This window comes from Falco cherrug, chromosome 2 (assembly GCF_023634085.1).
Source record: "Falco cherrug isolate bFalChe1 chromosome 2, bFalChe1.pri, whole genome shotgun sequence".
Lineage (NCBI taxonomy): Eukaryota > Metazoa > Chordata > Aves > Falconiformes > Falconidae > Falco > Falco cherrug.
Window position 1 is genome coordinate 578,112 of NC_073698.1, and position 27,799 is coordinate 605,910.

At 48.8% G+C, this 27,799-nt stretch overlaps 1 protein-coding gene across 2 annotated transcripts in view; it reads right to left on the reverse strand.

Moving 5' to 3' along the window:
- The window catches only part of CLPB (ClpB family mitochondrial disaggregase), a 92,390-nt gene that overhangs the window by 45,892 nt on the left and 18,699 nt on the right, over positions 1 to 27,799 (reverse strand). For both annotated transcript variants that reach the window (XM_055703133.1, XM_014285572.3), the window contains exons 3-5: positions 26,967 to 27,053; positions 14,222 to 14,325; positions 8,831 to 8,959 (exon numbers count right to left, since the gene is read on the reverse strand). In XM_055703133.1, the coding sequence (XP_055559108.1) occupies positions 8,831 to 8,959; positions 14,222 to 14,325; positions 26,967 to 27,053 (320 nt within the window). The remainder of the gene's footprint in view (positions 1 to 8,830; positions 8,960 to 14,221; positions 14,326 to 26,966; positions 27,054 to 27,799) is intronic.

Here is a 27,799-nt window from a genome sequence, read left to right on the forward strand (position 1 = left end):
TGATTAGGAGAGTGCTGGGGAGAATGAAACACGTAACGAGGCTGCTCAGGTTTGGCAGGAGGAGATGTGCCTGTCCCTGCGATGGGGATAGAGAGGGGAGGTCCGGGCTACAGGCTTGAAGGAGGGAACTGCTCTGCTTTTAAGCAAAGATATGAAATGGAAGAGACCACCTACCTACGTGCATCAGCAAAGTAGTGCATTTTCACACAACAGCAGCTGATGGTTCAGCCAACCCCTCGCCACACGGACACACGCACAAGAAACACCTTGGAAAAGCAATTCAACATCCAAGAAAAATGACAGCTGAGCTGTTAAGTGCCAGGGAAACCTTGCCTCTACACTTCTTTCTGTGCCCAGGTTTCTCGGGTGTGTATGGGGGGAAGCAGTCACAATATTCTGATTTTGCTTTTCATAAGCTCTAGCCCAAGAACAAGATGGTTCTCTGCAGCATTTTCTTTTGTGCTTTAATTTATTAGAATTTAATTTATTAGAGGGGTACCACAGCCATGACAACTCTTCATAGCACAAGGCTGCGAAAGGTTAACAGTGTCCGTGCCAGGAGGAGGGATACCCCCCTGCAGGGCAAATCCCTCAGCAGCAGTGCTGTCCCAAGGTTTGAAGCCCATGAGGTTTCCCCAGGCTGTCCCCCCTCTGCCTCAGCCTTGCTGAGCCTCACCCAGGGCACAGGAGAGGACGCGGGATCTCCTCTGCCCATGGGGCTCCCCAGCTTGCAGGGGTGTGGGCTCCGTTGGGAATGTCTGGAGCAAGAAAGACTGACCTTTGGCGGAGGAGGATCATAGAATAATAGAATCACAGAAAGGTTTGGGTTGGAAGGCACCTTCAAGATCATCTTGTTCCAATCCCCCTGCCATGGGCAGGGACATCTTCCACTAGACCAGGTTGCTCAAAGCCACATCAGGTTAAGGAAATTTAAGCAAGTATCCACTAGCGCTAAAGGACCTCAGAAATGTCATTGTGAGGCCTCTCTTGATGATCATGGTAATGGGGAGAAGCCCCTGGGGGTGGGAAGAAAGACAATGTCATGGCTATCTTCAAGAAGGACAAGAAGGAGGATCAGGAGAACTCCAGAGTGGTCAGCCTCACCTTGATTCCTGGGAAGGTGATGGAGAAACTCATCCTCAAACCCCTTCCTAGCAGAGGTGATCCTCCCCATCTACTCTGCCCTGGTGAGACCATGTCTGCAGTGCTGTGTCCAAGTCTGGGCTCCCCAGCTCAAGGGAGACAGGGAATGACTGGGGAGGAGCCAGCAGCAGCTACAAAGATGATGAGGGGCTGGAGCATCTCCCTGATGAGGAAAGGCTGAGGGAGCTGGGGCTGTTCAGCCTGGACAGGAGAAGACTGAGAGGGGACCTCACCAATGCCCACAAATATCTCAAGGGTGGGTGCCACGAGGACGGGGCCAGGCTCTTTTCAGCAGTGCCCAGCGACAGGACAAGGGGCAACGGGCACAAAGTGCAAGACGGGAGCTTCCATCTGAATGTGAGGAAGAACATCGTTCCCCTGAGGGTGACGGGACACCGGGACAGGCTGCCCAGAGAGGCTGTGGGGTCTCCTGCTCTGGAGACATTCAAACCCGCCTGGACGTGGCTCTGTGCAACCTGCTCCGGGTGAACCTGGTTTAGCAGGGGGTTGGGCTGGGTGGTCTCCAGGGGTGCCTTCCCACCCCAGCCATGCTGATTCTGTGATTCTGTGAGCATACGAAGGACAAGAAGGTGACTGCGAGTAGCCAGCACGGATTTATGAAGAGGAAAGCAGTGGATGTTGTTTATCTTGACTTTAGTAAGACTTTCAGCATCATCTCCCATAACATCCCCACAGTGGACAATGAAGTGGGATTGAAAACTGGCTCAATGGTCATGAGAAGCAGCAGAAAGTGCAGCTGTAGGCCTGTCACTTGTCGGGTACAGCTGCTGAACAGCTTCATTAATGACCCTGATGATGGGCGGAGCCCACCCTCAGCCAGTTTGTAGGAGATACAGAACTGGGAGGAATGGCTGATAGGCCAGAAGGTTGTGCTGCCATCCAGAGGGACCTTGGTGGGCTGGAGACATGAGTTGATAATAACCTCTTGAAGTTCAGCAAGTCCAACAAATGCAAAGTCCTGCCCCTGGGGAGGAAGAAGCACAGGCTGGGGCCACCTAGCTGGAAAGCAGCTTGGCAGAGAACATCCTGGTGAGCACCAAGTCCACCATGACCCAACAATGTGCTCTTGCCACAAAGAAGGCCAATGGTGTCCTGGCCTGCATTAGGAGGAGTGTTGCAGCAAGTTGAAGGAGGGGATCCTTCTCCTCTGCTCAGCACTGGTGAGACACATCTGGTGTGCAGTTCTGCACTCCCCAGGTCAAGGAAGACATGGACTTACTGGAGTAGGTCCAGCAAAGGGCCAAGAAAACAATGAAGGGACTAGTGCCTCTCATACAAGGAGAGGCTGAGAGAGCTGGGATTCTTTAGCCTGGAGAAGGGAAGGCTCACAGGGATCTTATCCAAGTGTATAAACACATGATGGGAGGGGGTGAAGAAGATGAGCCAGGCTATTTCTAGTGACGCCCAGTTACAGGACAGGAGGCAACGGGTGCAAGCTGAAACACAGGGAATTTAATTCAAAACATAAGAAAAACCTTTACTGTAACAGATACTGAGCACTGGAAGAGGCTGCCCGGAGAGGTTGTGGAATCTCCATCCATGGAGATATTCAAACCCCAACCACAGTCCTGGAAACCTGCTCCAGGTGACCCTACTTTGAGCAGGGGGTTGGACGAGATGGTCTCCAGTGGTCCCTGCCAACTTCAGCGATTTCATGGATTCTACTGTGCCCTGGCACCCTGATGAGGAAACACAACTCTCCCCTCAGCTTCCTCTTTGTCCCTCCTAACTATTACAGAGTATCTTTGGACCTAAATACTTTAGTCAGGGGCAAAGATACCACTCCTCAAAGATCATAAAGCATGAGACAGCGGCTGGATACAGTCAGAGGACCACACACTGCCAAGGAAACACTGTTGAGCAACAGAAGAGGCATCAGCAAACAACTTGCAATGTCTCCTGCAGACAACTGAGCACCGGAGAGAGCACTACGGGAGAAAGAACAGCGTCTTTGTGGCGTCCAGGTGAGCTCCTTCCAAGTGAAGACGTTTGTTCAACAGTCTGTTCACAAGGTGGTGGTGGCTGGCGTCCTGGCTGTCAGCGGTGTGATCTTTCAATAGCAAAACACAGCATGATGCACGGGGCTGGGACAGGCTGCAAAGGGCCTTTACAGCGAAGGCAAGCAGATTGTGCATGTGGTTTAATAAAGGTGGGGCCACTCAGAGATGCACAGAGACAATTTCTGGTGAATCTCTCCAGGCTCTTCTGGTTTCTAAGCTTCTTCAAGCCTCCTATTGCTCAGTTCCCCTGACCAGGGCCTGCCCTTCTTCACAGCCCCACTTCTGAGCCCCACGTATTTCAAACCTAAACTCTTCTCCCCACGTTAGCCCAATAAAGTAATAACAGGTACCTGCTGCTCGATTCCAAAGCCTGCAGGTATTCTTTGGACCTAAAACCCTGCTGTGTATTTGTCACATGGGAGTAAAAAAATATAATCCCTCCAAAACAGTAACAGAAGCATGTCCCAAGAAATTAAACAAAATGAATCACAACTCATTCCACTGCAAAACACACCATTACCCCTCTCACTGACAGCATGAGAATGGACAGGTCCCTGCGCATGGGAACATAAGTGCTGCTGGTTGTGTCTTTGTTGCCTTCATCATCATCCTGAATCCACCTGCTGCGGGCTTGAGACTGCTGCATCCACATGGCTAGAAGGACCAGGCTTTGAATTTAAGCCAGTCCTGAACTCAAGCCCCCTCCCAAGTCTCCTGCAGAAACTTTGCTGGAGGCCACGAGGGTTGGTAGCAACATGAGCCATCCGGGAGGTTCAGTTTGACTATTGGTAAGTGTCCGGAGCTAAGAGGAGGATGGAGGGCTGGAATATACGCAGTGTGCTTCCAGATGCTGGCCTCCAGCCCCGGTCCCCCACGGATCAGCGCCTGTCTGGGCTCCTCTGGCTACCTGCATTTCAGTGACAGGTTCTGGAGCAGAATCAGACTTAGAAGGGTGCTAGAAGGTGGCTGAGCTCTGTGGTAAGGCTAACCTTGCAGAAAGCTGAACCTTTTAACACTGGCTATTTCATATGGCAGATTTAAATACTGACATAACAAAAGCTCCCTCTGAAACGAAGAGGCTTCCACCGTCAGCGAGCTGGAGACGCTGCCTTCTTTCCTCCAAGCCAAACACAAAGCCCTCTGAATCGATCGCGCCTGCAGTAGCAACTGGTGCATGCTGTGGATGCGAGCTCCCACCCACTCCTTCCCATAAACACCGATATTTATGGTGTCAGCTCAGGTCAGGAGACTGTGAAATGTCACCAACAACTGCCCAAAAGGACAACAGAGCAGCGACTTCGTCTCGCGGTCTGCTGGGCACACACATGCTGACCACAAGGCGATAAGGTCCTGGAGGGGTCAAGCGAGTCACTGAATGGGCCACAAAAGGCCAGGGATGTGGGGTGAGGGGCAAGTGCATAGGGGCTTCCCTTAAAAAAAAAAACCAGCGCCACACAACGGGGTAGTTGTTTCAGCAGAGAGGGGCCTTGGCAGTTAATGGCTTTGGCCCTGAGGGCAGGGCACCAAGAGAAGGAAGTGTTAGGGAGAGTAAATGGACAGTTAGTAAAAAGGCAGGTGTAGGGAAGTGTAAGGGAGGGAGCGAGGGGAGCCTGTTCCATGTCAGCAAACAGGAGACATCCTATGCGCGAATGTCAATGGCAGACAGCATGGGGAAATTATCCTCACAAAGGGCCCGGGGCAGGCACGCTCTGAAAGGTGTTCGATCTCCACTTGAGACCTTCAGCCATGTATTCATTGCAGATTATACTAACAAGGATGACGCTTTATTATCACACAGAACCAGGAGGAGGGGAACACCCCAGTCAATGCGATGAAAACCTCATGTCAGGCACCAATCATGAAATCGAACTCCAGAGTGCAAAACTCACTGAAAAGGAATGGAAGGGTCTGCTGTAACGCTACCAGCTCAGAAGAATGCACCTGACAAAAAGGGGAGACGTATTTGATTTAGCAAGTAAATCATCATTAATTTTCATCGTAACTATGACGGCAAAGAGTAACTGGATGTTGCAGATGGGCTGGCAAATACAGATTAATCTGAAGAGCACTGCAAACTCAACCTCAGGATGCTGCAAGGACTCCAGCAGGACCTTTCACATCATGCGCCGAGTGGACATTCGTGTTGGTGGACCAATGTTCCCAGGGTCTAAGCACTGAGACATGCCTGTATCTCTGCAAGATTACAGTTTTCACTTGGAAATGCATTCTTAGTGCAGACTCTTCTGAATCTGTATCCACAAGGATTTCCATCGGGCTGGACTACGAAGAGATCAGCAATGAGCAATTGCCACGTTTCAGTGTTATGGTTGGATAAATTCAGAATTTTCACTTTGATTTGGTACACAATCCCTTCCGTTGTACTCAAACAAACAAGAGTCCTACAGATTGTTATATGCTTTTTTTCCTGAGATTCGAGTGAGTTCTTCCAGGCTGCAACACTTTGCTGTGAACAAAGAACTCTCTATGAGCATCAAGCAGCCGAAGTGGTCATTCACAAAGACAGCAGTGGCTCCCGTACTGATACAGAAACAGCATTTGAACAAAAAGAACAGTCCTCTCTATTAAGAGAGTCCTGTATTCTAACAAGCTCTCAGATAGCTGAGCAGGAGACAGCTGTAGAAATGAGCTGGACTTGCCACTTGCAATTATTTATTCAGTATAGTGAAATTCTTTAGTGCTGACTTCACTTATTTGCACCCACATTTTACCTGTACTTAGAATAACCGAGCAGCTGCCTTGGTACTTTCAATCAGCTAATAATACACGTGTCTTGTAAGGAGATTTTCAAAGGCAGAAAAACTAATGAGGTACCTTTTTAAAAAACGTTATTCCAGTTTTTCCCCAGAGGGTAGGAGGGCGACTGCCAGCCCAAACTCAACAGACAGAAAAAGAGCTCTCAGCCTCTTGCTGGCAGCTCTGCTGTCGCCTTCTCTCACGACCACTGTGACCAACATACATACACTGTGCAACACACAGGCTGCCCAGAGCAGCTGTGGGTGCCCCATCCCTGGCAGGGCTCAAGGCCAGGCTGGATGGGGCTGGGAGCAGCCTGGGCTGGGGGGAGGGGGCCCTGCCCCTGGCAGGGGGTGGGACTGGCTGGTCTTGAAGGTCCCTTCCAGCCCCAACCATTCCATGATTCTGTGATTCCATGATCCCTAACACTGCTGTGGAGTGTGCCTGTGTACCATCTTCACAGCAGACCATGCCTCTGCCCTCATGGCTAGTCCACACCTGTATTTTAGGTGTTTTTAGAGATAAAACACTGCTGTTAAGATTCACACCATCCCAGGCTCACTCTGTTCAAATCTGTTCACAACAATGCTGTGACAAGGACTTTTCCATGCCACCACTTTGACCACGTTGCCACTCTCTGTAACATCACAGAGCCCATTGTGCTCGCCAGCAAAGCCTGCCCTGTGCATTCACAACTCATCACTCAAGAGAGTGAAGCTCACTCCGCTCTTCCCACAGGCATCCCTGCCCACAGCTGTGGGATCTCAGAGGTCCTGTTGAAGCAGTTTCCTCTGACTACCAGCACCCTGGGACAAGCAACCGCTGAACGCATGCTGTTGGACGGTGCAGCAGACATGTAGCGAGTCAGATGCACTGAGAAACTGCCAGGTTCAGTGTTCAGGCAGCGTCTATGTATCTACCAAACATGGAGTAGTCTGTCACGTCAGACAAATGCGCTGGACCACACAAGGGCCAATATTTTCATCTGAGGACTTCCCAGTCACCACACGCACATACTCCTACAGCCCACAGAGCAGCTGTCTGCTTTTTCAGCTCCCTTCTCTGCAAGCAACCCATAGGAATCTTGGCTAAATACATTTGCAATAGGTTTTCTTTCAGTGGCTCCTTTTTTGGGGGGTTAATTTATGGCCAAGAGATAGGGTTCTGGTATCCCGCAGGCTCCCAGAGAAACCCTGAGCCAGAGTTACCTGTGGAATTCAGGGGTATTGAATCTCAGCCTTTCACTCTTATTTTTCTATTTGTAAAAGATAACAAGCATACGGTAGAGATGAGTATCAAGGTTCAATGTTCCTACAATTATTTTTCTTCATCCCTTCTGGGGATGGTTAGCCTTCACGGACGCTACTTTCCATTATCCTTTTAGTTACTTTCTCAAGGAATGAGCCTTGCGTGAGTCCGTCATACAGTTATCTGCCTGCCTGCTTCCCTAGAATTAACTCCTCAACTCCTGTGATGCCCACACCACAAAGACAATGATATTCCAAAAATTTTTGCAAAAATATCAGCATCTGGCTAGACAGACGCTAGAGAGTCTCTGCACCACAGGGACGGGCTGACAGCGTTCAGCTGCTGTATACTGCATTTGGCAGAAGGCTGCTGGCAAGCACACACTTCAAAGCAGGCACAACATCGCTGTTTCTTGCTCATTCAAAGGTGCCCCAGGTGACCTTGCAGGAGGAGAGGAGTTGAAATTGTTGTAAGAGGAATGCTAGGGACAAAGGACGCAAACCTGGAGGGAAGCAGAACTCTACCAACTAGCTCTGCAGTCTGCAGAGCAATTTGTATCGCAGGCAGATGCAGCTAATTTAACGGCACCACGCAGATGTAGATACACATTCAGCAGACTCCGGTTCTGGATAACAGCATAACACAGACGCAAATGTCATCCTGCTAAAGATCAGCAGGAGGGTAAATATAAAAAACTGTTGTCATGGTAGCACATCTCTATTCTGTTAGCTAAATGCATCTTCTTCCTCTCCTCCACTAGTGCCAATGAGCTTTTTCCCCATGAAGACGGTCAAGCATTGCGACAGGTCACCAGAGAGGTTGGGCAGTGTCCATCCCTGGACGTTTTCAGGCCCCAGCTGGCTAAAGCCCTGAGTAACCTGGTCTGACCTCACAGCTCACCCTGCTTTGAGCAGAACGTTGGACTAGAGACCTTCTGAAGTCTCTTCCAACCTGAACTATGCTATAATCCTATGAATTTCCATCTCATTTATTATCCTAGAATTGTTCAGGTTGGAAAAGTCTCATAAGATCATTTGGTCCAACTGTACATATCTCTATGGATCTGTACTCTAGAGCCATTGAGTACATAAGAGATGACAGTGAAGCAGGATCCAGGAGAAGAAGGGGTCTGTGGTTTGACCAGGAGGCCAAATTACTGCACAAGCTAATTTCTACCAATTCTGACAAGAGCTGCATCACCAGGGTACCAACAGTACCCCAGCCTAAACCATTTCATGTGGGTAGTGGTCCCTATCCAGTACCTATGCAGAGCAGATCCATTATCAGTAAAGTGAGGGCTCTTTGATTCTGTGCCACACAGGTACGTAAGGGATATGATTGATGAGTGGAGTGCAAATTGCGAAAGGGAAATGTTCAAAATACTGAACAGAGACACCAGTGGATGCATCCTCACTGAACTGCAGGAGGAAAGGGAAGTCAATGATTAAGATGAGAACAGCCACCAGAAGTACCTGAGAAAAACCACTGGAGATCAATGGGAACACAGAAACTAAAAATTAAAGAGATTAAAGCAAACAGTAAATCACGTCTAATCCTGACAATGAAAGAGTGTGGCCCTTGTGCAAGCTTGACAGCTCTGTGGGACAGGCCTACTCAGAAAAAGTGCTCCTGGCCCAAGAGTCGGGTGGAGCTATGGAACTCACCTCCATCCAGCAGCAGTTTGACAGTCAGGTAGTCATCAGCCAGTACCGCATAGTGTAGAGCTGTGCAGCCCTTGAAATTGGCTCGGATGTTCAAGCGGTTGTTGAAGTCATCCTCCCGGGTTACAAGGACTGCAGGGGAAAAAGAATGAAAGCTCAGCTCACTGAGACAAAGAGCTGCTTGTCTGAAGGCGCACCAGCAGCACAGACCACCACCACCGGCCTGGAAGCCTGCTAAGGGCCTAAGGACCTTTTCCAGGATACCATCAGGACCCCAGTGGAGGGTTCTGGTGGCTATTGTCCCCGCTCCACTAAGCAGCAGCAGAGATGAAGACAACACGGTTTCCACAAATCCCAGGGCCCACCTTCATAGCACCCAGACAGGGAAGGAGGTGCTTGGGGAAAGCCCAGCAGAAGAAGACCTCTCAGCCTTGTTCCAACCACAGCCTATTTGCACCTTCAAAGTGAAAACAGGATCCAACGCAAGCAAGCAACACAGAGACTTCTGCCTTTTATTTTTGCCTTTTACAGTCCAGAAGGGCCAGAGAACAAGCATTCAATGCTTCCTCCACACCAGCTTCCCCCTCCAGCCAGAATGCGGTCCCAGCAGTCTGCACCTACTTCAGGCTGGAAGCACAGAATGCCAAAACCTATGAGCCATAACCAAGGGAAAAGAGCCAGAGAGGCTGAGGGACAACAGCACTACAGATGCTGGGGACAGTAGTCAGCTGGCAATGGCCAGGGCATCTCCTCAGAGTCATGCTATGCTTCCCCTACCACTCCACTCCGGTTGCTCCTGGGCCTGTCTCCACCAGGAGCTGCCTCCTCTACCTGGCGCTGCCCAGAAGTGTCAAGAAGTAGCCATTTTAAAGCAGGAACTTTTCTAAAAACACTTCCTTTGTTAACTGAAAAGTAACGTGGGCTCAAGTGCTGCAGATCATGATGCTGAGCATCTCTGCTCCTGCTATCTTCAGTTTTATGTTGAAACTGGCTGGTCCTTGGGGCCTGGAGTTTTTATCCTGTGTTTCCTTAGCCACTGGTACAGTGTGCTCCCCGAGGTGTATTCCTCAATGCTACCGGGATGGGAATAATTCATAATAACGCATTTCACAGCTGACTAGAAAGCCTGAAATCCCCTGAGCAAATGCAATTACACCGAGACCTGGCAGGTTTTGTGAAATCAGACCCAGAGACCATGATGCTTCTTTGAACAGAAAACAATGTTTTCTAAAGCTGATTAATTGTATTTTTTTTCCTCCCTTGAGCTCTGTTCTGCTGAATGCCAACATGCACAGATACCTGGCAAAAGGGAAAGCCCAACGACTGGTGCTTGCAGGTCAGAGCAAAGCTGGGCCAAGGCATTCCCAGGAGGACAGGAGAAGGACTGTGCTGAGACAGACACTAAAGACTAAATCTTCTAGATCAGATGCAAACTCAAGAGTTTGGACTGCAAAGCTGGAAGATCAAGGAATGCATTAAATCCAACTGATGTACAGAAGCAAAGACTCTCTGTGGGAGAGGCTGCACCGCTCCAGCTCCAAGCCCAGCTCTCGCTAGACCTGTCCCCTTTCTGCAGCATACACACACGAGCTGGAGAAGTGCCAGAGTCCCACGCGAACCCAGCTGGCACACAGGCGATGCACCGTGGCTAGCAGACCTGGACCACAGGCACGGGCTGCCTCTAAGATGGCACAGACAGGCATCACCCCTCCTGCCAAGCACCCCTCCCCAAGCAGAGGCTTAACAATGTCTGCAATATTTACGCACAAACTTAGACTCAGACACGCGGTGGGAGGGGTGGAAGTGCCTCTGCTGATGATGCTCTGGTGCAAAACCTGGTTTTAGACGCTGTTTCTACTAGCACCTAGGAGGGACTATGCTCCCGAGCCAGGAAAAACTCTCTCCCAACACACCAATAGATTACTACAAGGCAGCGGTGATGTCAGCAAACAGAAAGGAAGCTGTGAAAGGAGAGGACACTGCCCCATCAGCACATGACCTCGAAGCAAATTCCCAATTCTGGGAGTCTCCAGCAGACCAGCCCGTGTGTCTGGGCAGGGCTCCAGCACCCTGCACGGGTCCGTAGGAAGGGTCTGCAGCACCAATACTCTTCTGCAGCTGGTCTAAAGGTCAGGCTTTAGCAAACATCCTGGGTTGTAAGCCCTGTGCTCCAGTCATCAGCAAAAATGAACAGTGGAAAAAAGAGTGGCTCTTGTTTGGCATTGAAGGAAATAATACCATGCTGCTGATCAGCCAGGAAGGAAGACTTACGGGAGCAGAGACAGCATCTTCACAACATCAGCCCTGAGAGCATTCAGCACACCAGAGAGAAGCCTGATCTAAAACCTGGCCAGATGCGCCATCAAAGCCACCAAAGAGGTCAAGTATTCCATCATCAAGAATCCGATGTGAGCAGCACGCTCATGCCTGAAGGGAGGGCACATCCCTCCTCTCTCATTTCAGTGTCCACCATCCTCACTGGCTCTTTTATCAACGAGCAGATGCTATCACTCAGGGCTGTGGGTTTTGACAGGCTCTGCACTTTATATCTGATTTTTGAGGAAAGGGAGGCTGTCGCACCCATTCCAGAGTTAATGGAGACTAATCCCCCTCTCACTCATCTGCGGGGAGCAGGCAGTAGGGCCAGGCCTGGCCACAACCCTTCTCCCCAGCCTTGGGAGACGTGCAAGCCTCACAAACACACAGCCCCACCACGGAGCCTGAGTGATGGTGGGACTGGCACATGCTGTCTCCTGCTGAATGAACGTCACCCAGCTGGTGGACCAAATGCTGCTCCTGGAGCTGTGCTAAGCTCCTCGGTGAATGGGTATAAAACCAGAACTCGGTAAGCCCATGTTGCCATCAAGAACTTGAAAGGGCTCTCAGCATCTAATACTTTGTCACAGCAAAGCAAGCAGACCTGGGCAGCAGATCCCCCGCAGGGCAGTCTCCACGTTCCCTCCTAAGAGCTAGCGACAGATTTCCAGAAGATTTGAAAAGTTCAGAAGAGAAAAACACTGTAATGAATACCTGATGCTGTCCTAGCCCAGCATCTGCGCTAATGAACCGCAGTACCTCCAGGAAGATCAATTAATGCCCTGGCTCCTTTCCTTTCCTGGGTCTTTTCTCCAAGCATACAGGGTGAGTATGTATATTTATTTATTTGTCGTCATTTCCTACCTAGGGAGGAGCAGGATAATGAACTGCGTGCGTCAGGGAAGATGAATCTGAGATACTAGGGAGCAGTGCAGTAAAGAGATTAAAGTGTTATTATTGTTGGTTTTTTTCCCCCATGGTCCGTTGTGACAGCTCGGCCGTCATCTGTAAAAAATGTCTCAGAGAGAGATAATCATCGGAAACTCAATAAAGCGTCAGGGGAAGCCTCGTCTACCATCAATCACTGGGTGCCTGGAAATTTTCAGCCCTCTGTCTCCCTTCCTGCCATCCATATAAATGTCTGTAATATATTTTGTGCAGCGTTTGTGGAGCATACACTCTCGATTTGGATGTTTTTATGAAAAAATATTTATACACGAAATATGTAAATGCATTAAAAAAAGTAAAAAACAAAGGCAGTTTCTCTCTCTCCCTCTCTTTTTAAAAATGCAACTGAATTTATTCTTTTTAATAAAACATGTCAACCAAAGAATTAATGCAACTTCTTAGTGAGTGGCCTTATCTTTTCTTCACCCCAAAATACATAACATTATAGAGGGATGAATGCAGACAAAAACAATTAACTGTATTGGTTGATATACTTTGTCTTAAACAAAGTCTATGTACATGCATTATGTATTGGCATTCCATTGTTCATTTTTTAATGTTGTTTCATACATTTTGCATTCACTGCTACAGCGAGCTGATATATGCGTGTTCTCACTTCCATCAAGGAGCACGTCTATTGCACGGGTGGGTTACAGTGAGGGATGAGAGCAGAGAGCTTTTAAAAATAAAATAACACCCTGTCAAAACTGTCCTCTCACTGATTCATCTTCTTAACTCAACCTGTGTTTTATGAAAGGTTCAAATATTACACCTTCATTAGACTTCATATAGCTTTCAGCTCTTAGCAGTGAGGCAAAAAGCACAACAGACCCATGGATAATGTCACCACGTGATTTAGGCTCTGCAAACCACACAGGGCAAACAGGCTTCGGACAACCCGTGTGGCTTCCTCCAATATTCTCCTTCCAGCAGCTAGGAAACAGTTTAACTCCAGAGCAGGAGGTCACAGCACACAAACGCAGTCACTGTGGATGCAGCAGTCCCCAGGAACGTGAGCCCTGGAGGCTGGCTGAGCTCTGGCAGGGTGATGGGGATGGCTGGGACATGGTCTGTGGTCTGCCAGCACAGAGCCAAGGCCAGCAGGTCAGCACAGCATTCAGATGTGGAAGAGGCTTCTGGAACAGGGAAGGCAACAGCCAGGGACATTTTAGTGGGGTCAAGTCCTGCCAGCACTCATGCCAACCTCAGAACAAAGCCTGGGGACAAGAAGCATCCTTGAAACGTGCAGCTGGCCACTTTCTCAGCTGGGCACCAAGAGTCCAGACATCCCCTGCCTGAGATTCCATCGATAATCACAAACCCAAGAAAATCTAACCACCATTTATCGTCGTAAAGAGTGGAAACAGTCTGGAAATTTAAATTGGTCTGAATAAACAGAGCAGGTCTCTGAGCAATCTGACCTAGTACAAGATGCCCCTGCTCACGGCAGGGGGGTTGGACGAGATGACCTTGAAAGGTCTTTTCCAACCCAAACCACTCCGTGATTCTGTGATTCTAAGTCTGCATCAACATCCCAGCAATGGGGATAATGTTAGGGTGAGACTGGAACTTGAGACATCAGCCAAGAAAAACCATAACAAGATGAAACGACGGTGCAGAACATTTCCTCCTTTTCATGTAAAGACTCCAAGACCTGAAAGGTAGCGTTAACGCCTGCCCAAAAAACAGCAGCAGTAATTGCAACCAGTTACATCATCCAGTCTTACTTCAAATGGCCAAGTCTTTCTTCACTTTATACCTACTTATAAGATCTGGGGTAAGGTTACTGACAGAATACACTGCCCTGAACCCTCCTCCTTCCCCAGCAAGCGGCTGCATGTGGGTCAACAGGATGACACTCCTATCTACAACTTTGTATTATGTTCTGGCTATATAAAAACAGGTTATCTCTAGGACGTTGAAGGATTGCTTCTCATAAACATCTACACAATGTTTTCTCTCATCTTCAGACACACTTGCCCACGTACCATCAGTTACTCTACATTTAAATGCGAGCTGAAGCTGGCTCTAAAAAAAACCATACAAGGTCAAATTTCCATTTCAAAGCCAGGAAAGAAAATTTTGGGACCTGAAAAGCAAATGCAAGTGGCTGCACACAAACAATATTACCTTCCAAAGAATGGAGGCCTTTTTCCTTGGCAGTCTCATACACGCTGCTGAAATCGTCTCCAAGGTTTGGATCTGCATTAGCTGCGAGCAGGATCTTCACCACACTGTTACAAATTGGAACAAAAATAAGGCAGAGGTAGAACATGAGTAATTAAAAGTCCTTCAGAGGCTGAGAAGGGAGACGGCACTCGGAAAGCCCTCCCGGCTAGTGAAGGAAACCAACAACCATAACTGAACATTTCCACAAATAAAACCACACCAGCATATTCTGAAACCCATTAGATGCGGGAGGCACTTGAGGCAGGGGTGACGCTGTAGGGAAACACAGTCCTCCCAAGAAGACCTGCACAGAACACGCTCTGAGCATGATTCATATTCCCAGATCACCATGGGAATCAGTGACATTCCCGTAACTTTGTAGGTCTGGATCAGTGGTGGAAACTGTCCCCAGCAGCAGCAAATGTACAGTCAGAGCCAGATCCTGGCTCCAAGGCCATCCCTGCCCCTGCAGAAAGATAGATTCTTGCAACAGCCTTCAGGTTAAGGGAAGCAAAACTACATGGTGCTGTTACTTCTGCTTTTGGGTTGCAATTGCAACACAATCACAATTTTTTTTGCAATCGTAACAGCACCTAAGCCTCCTTTAATAAAGGTGCCACCCTCCCAAGACAAGAAGCCCATAGCATTTCAGCATGCAGCACAGCAAAAGGGCACTATTCACTTCTGAGGTTTCTGCCCTACAATTTACAGCAGTCACTTGAGCAGTCCATCTACATCGAAGCAGCTCATGGAAGCCACCCTTGAAAAGGCATCTCTTATACCCACATGGCCTATGAGACAGCTAAGCCTTCCTTTGCCTTTTTCTGCCCTCACAAGATGAAGCGTCAGACCCCAGCATTTCAAGAACAAATTTCAGCTGCATGAATTATATGGGGTTCTGGAAGAAAAGCATTCCACTGCTGCATAATATTCAGGCAAATCCCCACCTCTGAGAACCAGCCCACTGGTATGAGATCACCACCGAAGACAGCCCGATCGTCTGCAACCAGCCCAGCAGCTGCCAGGACTTCGGAAAGAGATTCAACCTCTGAATTTGTAGAGAACTTCCCCCTTATTTTACATGGCGGCTGCAGGACCCACTGGAGGGGCAGGCCCTCCTAGGGCTGACTGCCACAGCAACACAGGCAGAACATCCCATACTAAACTCTCCCGTGCGTTGGGATCGAGGCTTTCAGCCCCCAGACCCGCGAGGTTATCAACATGCTGCAGCAGCACAGATTAACACAAGACGCACAGGCCAGGCAGTTTTGGTGTGGAAGTCCTCCATCTCTGCTTTCGAACCCAAACAATCGGGCCAGAATTAGATTTCTCACCACTTCTGAAAGCAGCTTGAAGCCAGTTAATTCTTAATTTTTTTTCCAGGGTTCAAGCCTTCCATGACAACTAGACAGTAACTCGTTAGTTAGCATTCATCACTGGTGACATGGCTCACGGGCTGACAGCGATGTGCACCACAGACTGACTGACATGTATCTGCAGGCTGTGTCTTGTCAAGTCACATTTAGAATTTCACTTAAGCTCCTCTACCATTTACCCCATAAATGCATTAGCAGAATCAAAGGTGGTTATTTTATTCTTTGAATACAGTACAATAAAGGCCAGCTCCTTACCGGCACTGGTAAACTCTTCACCACGTACAAAGTTACTTTTAGTGAGCAAAGCAGCAGGCTGGAAGGCAGGAGATCCTCCGGCCATCTCCCGTGTGAGCACAGGTTTGTTTATACTTGTATTTCAACAATGCCCTTTGTTCTAAAATATTTAGGTTGAGATGCACTGGATCGTATTGGCCAAACAGCAACTACCAGCTGTGATCTTTCACCATTTCAGTGTAGTCAGGAGCACATTACACTGAAGACTTTCTCCAATAGTTTGAGTTGCACACCCATGATAAAATTAGATATCTGATAGTTTAGGACTGGCACTTAAGGATGAGGATCATCTCACCTACCTCCAGACATCAGCAAAGGAGGATATGAAGCTCTAAGTAGCCTCCCATCATAGATGTGCTCACTCTCAACCACTCAAATCCCTTCAACTAGCCTCAATTTTATAATAGAATCACAGAATCATGGAATGGTTTGGGCTGGAAGGGACCTTCAAGACCACCCGGTCCCACCCCCCGCCAGGGGCAGGGCCCCCTCCCCCCAGCCCAGGCTGCTCCCAGCCCCGTCCAGCCTGGCCTTGAGCCCTGCCAGGGATGGGGCACCCACAGCTGCTCTGGGCAGCCTGGGCCAGCGCCTCGCCGCCCTCACGGGGAAGGGTTTCTTCCTCATGTCCAACCTAAATCTCCCCTCTCTCAGCTTCAAGCCATTCCCCCCTGTCCCACCACTCCCTGCCCTTGCCCAAAGCCCCTCCCCAGCTTTCCTGTCGGCCCCTCCAGGCACTGGGAGCTGCTCTAAGGTCTCCCCGCAGCCTTCTCCTCCCCAGGCTGCACAGCCCCAGCTCTCCCAGCCTGTCCCCACAGCAGAGGGGCTCCAGCCCTCTGACCAGCTCCGTGGCCTCTGACGGGCCCGCTCCAACAGGTCTGTGTCCTTCTGATGCTGAGGACCCCCGAGCTGGACACAGCGCTGTGGGGGGGTCTCAGCAGAGGGGAGCAGAGGGGCAGAGCCCCCTCCCTCGCCCTGCTGGCCCTGCTGCTGGGGATGCAGCCCAGGGCACGGGTGGCTTTCTGGGCTGCGAGCGCACATTGCCGGGTCATGCTGAGCCTCTCATCCACCAGGACCTGCTCCTGAGGGCTGCTCTCCATCCACTCCCCACACAGCCTGTATTTGTGCTTGGCATTGCCCTGACCCACGTGCAGGACCTTGTATTTTCTTTCAGTTCATTCAGCAGTTTTGGTCTTGGTGCAAGGGTCAGCGTGTGAGATCATCCACTATCTTCAGCATAGTTTCAGTGAGATACAACCTTATTGTTTCATCCTCAGTCCTCTCAGAACAGACCATTTGCCACCAGGGAGAAGAAAGGTGTGGATACAAATCTCCCCCTCCATGTTCAGAAAAGCCATTTCTACACTGCCCTGCTACACTGCTCCTAAAGGCCACTTCCATGAGGACATCTTATGTAGGAGTGCCATCTCTCTAGCCACAAGACGAGCCTGTAGGTCCTTCTGGACCGCCTTGGGAGCATCAACAAGGCATGGGGCACAAAACCTATTCTAAAAATCCTTTAGCACCTCTAGCAAGGGCTTTTCAGTATGTGTAGCTCCTGACTCACCTCCACTTCACAACTCCAACTTGTTGCCTTATATAAGAGGACACTGCAGGACCTCTACCACTGACTGCTATGGCTGCAGCAAAACAAAAAGCAAGAGAGAAGTTTGGCCGCAAGTAAAATCACATGAGCCCAAGTGTGTAGCCTTGGCTGTCCAGAGCAGCTCCAGCCAAAGCCCACCAGCCCAGGCTCTTCCACCCCTGGTCATTAGGTAGGTCATCAGGTAGGCCTGTCAATCCTGCTTTTAGTGCCTGGCTGGCAGGGCTGGGCAGGAGGTGTGCCATCTCTCCAAGTCTATGAAACAGGAGAAGCAAAGGTGCCACAGCCAGGCTTTCTACCTGGGAAAGCTCTAGCACAGATCAATGATCTGCGCAAAGTTCTTCTGGAAGATCCAGCTGGATTCCTCTGGAAACATCCTGCATCTCCAGTACTTGGGGCTACTGTGGTCAGCCCAGTCATCAGGAGAACTGCATCAGAGATCTTGAAGAGGCAGTCCCTATGGAAAGCAGGAGGTACAGGATGGAAGATGGTGGGGCAGGTACTGCCTTGCTGCCCTATTGGTCTGCATCAATGACCTCCATGCTCCTAGAGATGGACATCTAGCTACTGAACAGAAGCCACCATTAGTGAAATGTCCCTCAATTAAGCCTTTGATGATCTTGCCCTAGGCAGCTGACTTACTGTAGGGCTTCCAGCATCTACATCAGAAAGCCTTTCTGATCATTCAAGCGCTTTAAAGTACAGCTTCTGATATGGTCAAACCACCCTTCTTGGACCCTATCCTCACAGCTGTCAACACCAAAGAGTTGCCAACACCAAAAATCCCCCTACTCCAGTTTTAGCTGACAGGCTATGATACATTTTAAGGTCTATGCATCTTTGTCATTTTAAAAGAAATGATCCCAAGTCCCAGTGTAGGACTTTAATCCACAACCTTGCAGCCCAGGGGTGAGCTATGGGCACTGAATGAGTCACATGATAACACACAATGACTTATAATTTCCTTGGTAACTCCATCCATCTTCCTTTCCTGTTCTCAGTGACTACGTTGAAATGAATGCTCTTCTCAGGCACTTCATCAGATATTACCTTCATGTGCTCTCAGCAACACCCAGGCAGCCCCTTCCTCTTCGTTCACTGCATACACCTTCAGCCTTTCTCTCTGAGCAGCGACCTTCCATGGAAACTTTAGCAGAGGACCACAAATGCTAGATGCAAGGTGGTCTAGGGTGATGATGTCAGAAGTACTCTGCTGTCTCTATTAACAACACTCCACACCATTTCCCCCAGAGCAGTAAGACACATGTCCTTAGCTCTTAAGATAGCTGCGAGGCTCAAGTTGAATAAGCATGGATATCATCTCTTACTGGCAAAATCTGATGTTCCAAAAGCCTGGCCCCCTTTTGGGCTGCGATCCAGCTCTGTACACAGGAAGGACTCACTGGTCTGATAACAATACGTTGCACATTCAGCCTCCCTCTCCAATCATCTTTCAGTCTCACCTCCTGATTTTGGGAGGTGCCATGCCCTCCAGGCACTTCTGCACCAGCCAGATGTTCCTGGAGTCACAAATATCGATTGTACCTATTCAATTTGCAGGTAATGGGACATTCAAGCAAATTAGCTTTTAGGAAAGGTAACGGCACCATCAAAATACAGAGTAACTGCACTCATCAGCACAAAGCACGTGAGTGTCATTGGAATAAGCAAGGGACTTGCGAATGCAGATGACAGTCACAGAGCATGGGCTAGTAATGCAGTCCCTGAATAAAAGACCTCAGGTTTCCCAGGGAGAAGAGGTGTAACTACTTCCCACATTGTAAGGCAGTTGTGGGGGTCAATTCAGGAAGCTCTGGTGAAGATGCTAGAGAAGGCATCCTTCTCTTCCGCCTTCTCTAGCACCCTCACCAGAGCTTCCTTAATTAATTGCTTATTAATAAAGGGCTGAGTTTTAAATGGAGGATTCTCTTTGCCCATATACCTCCTGTTTTCTTTCTCTTGCTGCCAGGGGTTGGGGCAGAACAACGCTCTGCACCAGATACCTAGAGGGAGAGGGATGCTGATGGCAGGCTGAGCTGGTCCAGGAAGGCAGGCTTTCCTCCATAACTCACCTGTGCTCAACAGCCTCAACAAGCTGAGTTTTAATTTGCTGATGAAGTTTTCATTAGATTAGAGGCAGAGCCTATTCATCAGCGTGAATATAAATCTAAATTGACCCTGGTGATGACTCAGAGAGCAACGCTTAACTGAAGTTTGCCGGGCAGTTCAATCGATTGGAGAAAGTGCTTTCTGCTTTTAATGGCTGGACCAACATATTGTTAAATAAATAAATACATACATACAATATAGGGGGTGGGGAAATCAATGACGAGGTGGCTGGATGTGACTGGGGCTGTGTCAGGAGAGATGTTGTGCCTGGACCAATGCACCGACAGCTGGGGTTGGTGAACCAAGAAGTCCAGTGATCCCCATGACCGTGAGTTATCAGCACAATGCAAATGCCTTGATGGGTTTTGATATGCGGCTGCCCTGAGCTCTGGCAGAAGCCACAGGTCCTGCCCGGACACAAAGATCCCTTGTGTGGCTATATCTTAACTCTCTGTAAAACTCAGCAGGGGCAGGAGGGCCAGGGGGAGCTGCTCTTTACACTCCAGCCCCTGTTCTTTCCTTTTTTTCTTAGATGAGGTCTAAATGTGGATGTGTGCCTTCCCAGGAATACGTTTACGCCTACCTGTGGCACAGAAAGCAGGGCAGCCACAGCATTCCCTCACTCTGTGGCAGTTTATTATTGATCCAGATGAAAATGATCCTACGTCTCCCCCCAGAAGGGCTAAAAAGGAATTATGGAATCCATAAAGGAAAAAAAACCACACCAACATTGAAGGGTGATAATTGTAATATTGTTCACAACAGTTTTCTCTTGAGACTGTGGCTCGGGTGAGTCACGCTTCAGAGACATGGTCAAGGCACAGCACTGCTGCCGCATGCCCCCAGCCATCAGTGAAGGAGCGTTAGAAGTCCTGCTGCCTGCATGTGGTGGTAAGATGTGCACAGAGGTGGTTTCTATGGCTTGGAGATTTGCAGAAACTGCTAAAATGGTGCTATCTCCTTGTGCCTGACCTCCAGGACATCAGATGCCATTGATCACTGGGAAGAGGGGTGCTCAGGCACAGAGGTGTCAGATGGGGACGCTGCCAAGGCAGCAGGGGAGCAGCGTGGGGAACAACTGCCACTGGCCTGTCCTCAGGCGGGCAGCTACAACGCAGGAACAGCTGAGTGGACTCTGTTCATCAGACATTTGGATGGGGAGTACTTGAAAGACAATACCCCAGTTTGTAGGAACAAGTCCTTCAAAATGTGCTGTCATCACAGCTGAAAACAATGTTCAACAACTCAGCTCTTTGACAGACAACATTACATGCTTCCAAAAGCATCCAGATACTTCTCCAGCTCTGCTGCAGAGAGCTCTGAATGAGTTGTCTGAAGTGAAAGGAATGAAAAAAATCACAGGGAACAGATGTATGTGCCTAATATAGGTAATAAGACTGCACCAGTTAATCATGTCATTGCCTGTAGACAGAAAATAGCTCCAGATAGGTGAGCCATCACTCTAAGTCTTAGAACATACCACTAGAATATTAGTACGCATGATGTACTGTTATTAGCAATATAAAACATCTATACAACACCTTCAATACACAAAGTCTAGGTACACGTGGAAGAGGCAGAAGTCCCAGCAATCTACACCGAGGCAGAGCGCAAGCCACTTCCCAACTCCGCTCCTTAAGGAAGGTCAGAGGAGGGCAAGGGAAGGGACAGGACCATGCTGGGCCAAGCACTGCTGGTCCTGGTCCCACGTGGGAGCCCCCAGCTCTTTCAATCTACATGGAAAGGCAGAGAAGGAAAAGGACAGCAGAGGCACAAGGGAGGAGTCACTTGTCATCAGTTGTTCCCAGCAGGAAGGTGTTGAGGTGCAAAAGTGAGGAAAGGTAAAGAGATCCAGACCTGAAGACGGAGGGAAAAGGAGAAAGGGAGTGCAAGAAGTCAAAGCCTCAAAAAGAAAATGAAGAAGAGGCGATTGTGTGGGGAACAGCTGAGAGGAATCAGAGGCTACAGCCCCTGACGCAACAAGAACACGTATGCCCGGGAGGTGCTTATACCGTGAGCTGGATGAACAACCAGGACTCATTTAAAAGGAGGAACAACATGGAAGGTTCACCATGCATGGTGATGAACGTGATGGTTCACCAGCACAGAGCATTAAAGCTTTCCCTTCCTGCTCTAAGAGGACACAAAGCAGTCCATACAGAACACCCATGGGCGAGGGGAGACAGGGACCAGCTTCCAAGAGAAAGCACCTGTCCAGATAAAGAAATGCTCCTTAGGTGGAGCTGCCTCTGCTCTTGTCCCTCCTGCCACCTTCCCTGCACTCACCGAGGTATCTCATGGAGATCCACATGGGGAACCAGGGGAATGAAGGGCTCGTTTGTGTGTAAAACAAGACAGGTGTGTGAGAAAAGCAGGGAGGAACACGGATAGAAATACTGTAGCTATGTAGTAGTAAAAAAGAAAAAGGGAAGCTGGAAAGAAGAGGCTTGACTGTGAAACCTGCAATAACACACACAAACTTTCTTAAAGCAAGCAGCCATGCGCCCATCACCCACACCGCCCCTGCCAGAGCTGCACGGGTCTCTGCCCCAGCAAACAGAGACCCCTCGGCGACACAGAGATCCAGCTGCAGCCAACTGGCTTTATCTTCTCTCTCCCCCTGTAAAACACGGGTGCTGCTGCTACTGCTGCTGCTAAGCAAGCCGTCACTGAGCCTTGCAGAGGCCTGAACTGCCCTGAGAAGCTCATCCCACTGAGTACAGCCAGGTGCTCCTCCTCACCGCATGAGCTATGCACACAACTTTGGGAGCCCTGAAATCATGCTCCAGCCATGCCCCTCCCCGCTGGACTGGTGCACAGGGGTTGCATCGATGGTAAGGAATGGAAGCAGAACCAGGCACCAGTGTTTTATAACTCCCCCCAGTCATCACACTGGGACTTACGAGTTTCCACGCTGCCCCCCCTCATAAGGGGCCAAGAGGATGACTCAATATTTCACTGCCATTTTATTTCTGCTGAAACAATGAAAAACAGAGTAGCTGCATGCAGAAAGGGTCACTACGCTACAAATACATAGACATTAGCTTGCTAAGGTCCTAACTGCATTAGTTTTTAATCTATGATAGCTCTGTTGCTTATTTTAACAAAGGCACAAAACCCACAAAGCTCCCAGTAAGCATTTAATTAAAGCTTAATTACTATAAATATGTTAAATGTGCAAAGCTAGCAGGTGCAGCCAAGGGAAAGAAGCCCCTGGCAGTGTTTTTTGCATAGACTATAAATCCTCCCTTTTAAAACTGGTATCTCGCCAGGAGAATGAAGAAACCACTTAAAAGTAGGTATTGACATCCAGGAGACCAACAAGCTTCCACAAAGACTAAAGAAAAAAACAGACCAAGAGTCACTCCAACTGAAAAACATAAATGAAAAGTAAGGTGGAATGCGTATGTGTGTGGGCGCAGACCCACTCGCCAGCGTCACTCGTCACACCTGAACAGAAACACACAGTTATAGCACAGCACTGCAGACTAAAGTGACATTTACATGCTGTTATGCTTAGAATAAACGCAGCACTGCTGCCCCATCAGCTATGTTAACGCTATGGTAAATTCCCCCAGCGATGGGAATTACAGCCTAAAAGCTTCCTTTGTTCACATGAACGTGATCACAGCCGATCTGTCTTTAGCTCACAACCCAATTACAACCTGTACTATCACAGAGCCAAGGAATTTGGACTTGGAGTCCCTCTCCCATAAAAAAAGAAACATAAATGAATCTATCCACACTTCAGGGAAGGTCTGAAACAAGAAAACAAGCTAGTTAAAATAATAAGAGAACAGGAACACAATTCTTTCAACAATATTTTTATAGCAACTAAATTACTGTAATGAAGCCTTTTTAAAATATAAACACCACATTAGACACCAGACTGAAGTATTTGGCCACTTTCCCTTACTTTTACAACTATCATCACAGCAGTGTTTGGGGGCTTGATGTGCTGGCACCTCGTGCTTGGGCCATGTGCATTTGTAGTGCGAGAGAGAGCCTGGAGAGGTGAAGACTGAGAGGGGACCTCATCAATGCCCACAAATATCTCAAGGGTGGGTGCCACAAGGACGGGGCCAGGCTCTTTTCAGCAGCACCCAGCGACAGGACAAGGGGCAACGGGCACAAAGTGCAAGACAGGAACTTCCATCTGAATGTGAGGAAGAACATCGTTCCCCTGAGGGTGACGGGACACCGGGACAGGCTGCCCAGAGAGGCTGTGGGGTCTCCTGCTCTGGAGACATTCAAACCCACCTGGACGCAGCTCTGTGCAACCTGCTCTGGGAGAGCTGCTTCAGCAGGGGGGTGGGCTGGGTGGGCTCCAGGGGTCTCTTCCCACCCCCACCATGCTATGACTGTGCCAAAGCTAAGCTGCAACCACTCTGCAGGCTGTGCATCTGCATTTCAGAGCAGGACGCTCAGCAGAGGAAGATGCCAGCCAGGACTAGAAATGCTCCCTGCTTGCAGAAGAGCGATCCTCTGGAGCACAGGCAATGAGAGGGAAATCCCTGCCTGGACCTGGAGCTGCTGGAAGCACCAGTGCCTCTCCCAGTTCACAGGGTGCTATGAGGCTAAATTCACCTGGATTAGGAGCCTTTGGGAGCCCCTGAGAAGAGCTCTACCTCAGTGTGACATGAAGCCGTGACACTGGTCTCCCCTTTGGAACCTATCAGTAGGAATGCACCGTAACACTTCTTAATGCCTTGCCATGTTTTGGATACAGGACATTTTCAAGAGGAAGAAATGATCATTGTTCTGTTGTAAAAACAAAAGAGCCCAAACTTCCCCGCTAGCACAGGGGATTTCATCTTGTAGCTGATGGCAACTGACAGAAATCATTAATGCAGCTCCTCTGAAATTAAATTAAACATATGGACTGTAGCTGTCTAATTGGAAGACTGAGGGCTGTGAAAATTGGGAAACATTACAAAGCTAAAGGACAGGTCACAGAAATCTCCAGCAGCACAGCAGAGACTGAAAACATAGTTCTTCTCTGAAAAATGACTTTGGGAAGACAGTAATTTGGGGCTGAAGGCTTACTTTTTCTTAGCAGTTCTAAGCTGAAAACACTTATTCCTGTTCTTAGCATCACAGCCCCCTAAAGCCACACTTGAATAACCTGCACAGGTATCAGCAACCTTAAAAAAAGAAGTGACAGAACAAGCACGTTAAAACAAAATGGAATGAGCTTGTTCTTATTTCAGGCTAACAATACATGCAGAGCTGGCTGCTTCTTGACCATCTCAGAGCCACTCTTTACCTCTCCTCTGATGCGCAAGTCAGAGAAAGACCCAGCTCATCTCCCCCGGGTGCTGTTTGACTGGTGGGCTACAAACCAAAAGTCATAACAACTTATAACCCACCAAATCAGCTGCCGTGGCTGGATAAACCAATTTCAGATTATCGCGCTTTACAGAGGGACCACACTCTAAAAAAGATCTTGCATCCTACTGCAAAGCAGAGTAAGTCGTATTTAGACTAGTTCCTACCTAATGTATGTAAAAGGATTGCAAGAGATCCAGAAAACCAGCAGGCTCTGCGTTTGGAAGGGAAAAGCTAATAAACATTTACATTTCTGCAGGCAAACCCATGGCACTGAGTCAATGCCATCAGCTCCCCACGCTCTGCTGTCTCCAGTTCCGTCGCCGACCGCACACACAACACCCAGTTCTGCCGGGTTCGGGTTAAAAAGGTCACCCTGTGGACTACGTCCACAAGCGAACCATTTATAGGGAATTTCCAACACTCCCGTCTGTCACATTCAAGCTCAATACATTTCCCCGCCAGCAGCGAGACCCCACTGTGGGCATGACAAAGCTAGAAAATGGTACGGAGGGCCAAACCCATGTCTGGCACAATCCCAGCAGTATCAACAGAGTTGTTACACCAGGAGTAAGTCTGCACTGCATTTTTGTTTGTCTCCATGAAGTACCTAATTACTCTTCCGCTATATTGTTGGAGACAAGTCCTACCAAGCTTCAGGTACTCGAGAGCTTCTTAATTTTCAATTAAAGTCAGTATTTGTCCAAAATGTGGGGAAAATAAACACAATTTGCCCAACACACACACAAACAGCTTTTTTCTGCCAGGTACCCAAAGAAGACACACTGTCACTATCGTTCTGCCAGGCTATGACAAGGGACCCGCCTGGGTGCTGAACGCTTTTTACTTCCTAGATGTTTTCATTAGCATTTCTACCTGATTTTAGGCGTGATTTTAGGTAATTATTGTACCATGAACAGCCTTTCTCCCCGTCTCCTCTTAGCCTTTGCAACTCGGGAAGCCCTGTTCTGGTCCATCAGTCACTCGGAATGGTCAACAGTCGTCACACTCCATTGCTGACCATTGTCCACTGGCAAAGGTGGGAGGCTCCAAAGCCCGTCCCTCTGCGGACGGGCAAACAACGGGGCCCGTTGCTGCTCGGACATCAAAGTTACACAAACAGTCCCAAGCCCCCGCCTCTGTGCCCATCTTAAGGAGCTCCCCAAGGAGGTCACGACTTTCAGCTTGTCATAGCACACATCAAAGTTTGCACCACACACGAACTCGGCACATGGATTCGAATCGTGTCGCCCGAGAGCGGATATTCAGCTTTTGTGCGCTGCTTTAATCCTGTGTTTTCCCAAGTAATTAGGCTTTTTTGCTTATGAACTTGTGACTAAGTAAAGCATCCCTGAGAGGTTGTAACATCAAAGCTCATTCTCCCGTCTGTCCCACGTTTTCCAAAATTGGATTTCTTTTTCTCTTTTTTCCTTAAATAAAAAAAACTAATTGAATTTAGTTGTAGACTGAATATATTTAAGAGTGTCTTTAAAAGGTTACAAGAAGCCACAGCGATCATCATGGGAACTAAGGAGGGAGGGCACAGCATTCAGCCTTTTTGCTTCATAAAGGCCTAGTATGAAAGACCCAGCAATGGCCCCACAAGTTAGGAGGGACGTGGCAGCTCTTACGGGAGCTATTTCTGATGGCAGGGTGTTAGACTGCCTACCACAATGACATCCCAAGGTTACGAACTCATCAGAGGCCAAAATCTGAGTGCCGCTGTGGAATGGCGCTGTCAGTTCAGCAGTCACCTCTCTGGGATGGCAGAGCAGCCTACCTCCATCTGTCACACCCGCGTGTGATGTGTACCTGTGTACTGAGCATCATCTGCGTACCGAGCAAAGGAAGAGCGAAAAGCTCCCTCGGGTTTAGCTCAACAACACAGCCCAAACTTTACGGAAACTCTCTGTGGAGCTCGGTATGACTTCATAAAAAGGTGGGGGAGCCGTGAAGTGACTCACCCACTACGTGATGGGGAATGGTGAGGCAAACATACCTGGAGTTTCTGCTGATAGCTGCCACCATGAGAGCAGTCCAGCCAAGCTTGTGCCTCGCGTTCACATCCGTGCCTTCCAGCAACAACCTGGACAGAAGAGAGACACGTTGAGGAAGAAGATGCAGAGAAAGCATCCCCGGCAGACTGGAGCCAATGACGGAAAGAGGAATATTTTACTTCACAAGCACCTGCTCCAGTGCAGCCTGGAAGAATCAACATGAAAAGCTGATTCAATCCAGTTTCTCATCAGCTGCCAAACTGAAATGAACTGGTAGGTGATAACAGGCACAGTCCTTTCAAATGGTGCAATGCCAACCATCCTGTTTTCTTTATCTTTTATTTCTTTCTTCTATTCAGTCTAATACCCAAAGAACTGAACAGCAGGATGGAGAGTGAAGCCAATTAACCTACAATCTGATGACAGTTTTGGATCTTCAGGCCGCAATGCAACCACTGGGGTTTCAGAAGAAGTTCAGCAGATCTCCTAAGCCCACGTCAACAGGAGATATTTTGCAGTTTTCTTGCACAACATGAGAACAAATGAGACAAACCCCAAAAATGTGAGGCGTCAGACTATCCTTGGTGGTTTTTTCTGCAAAATTATCTCAGCCTTTGCACTGTTTCCTTAATCCCTCCCTGGCACCTTTTAGCAACTTTGATCCTGCATGGCTTCTGCTGGCTTTTACTGTTACGTTCTTCAGATTCTAAAGCACCAGAAGGCTTCTCTACCCTTTCTGCATCCTCTGACCCTGCGGCAACACCACTATTACTCTTAGCACCAGATTCCAAGCAGTTCCTTAGAACAGTGGTATTTCAGAGACTTCTCTCTTTCA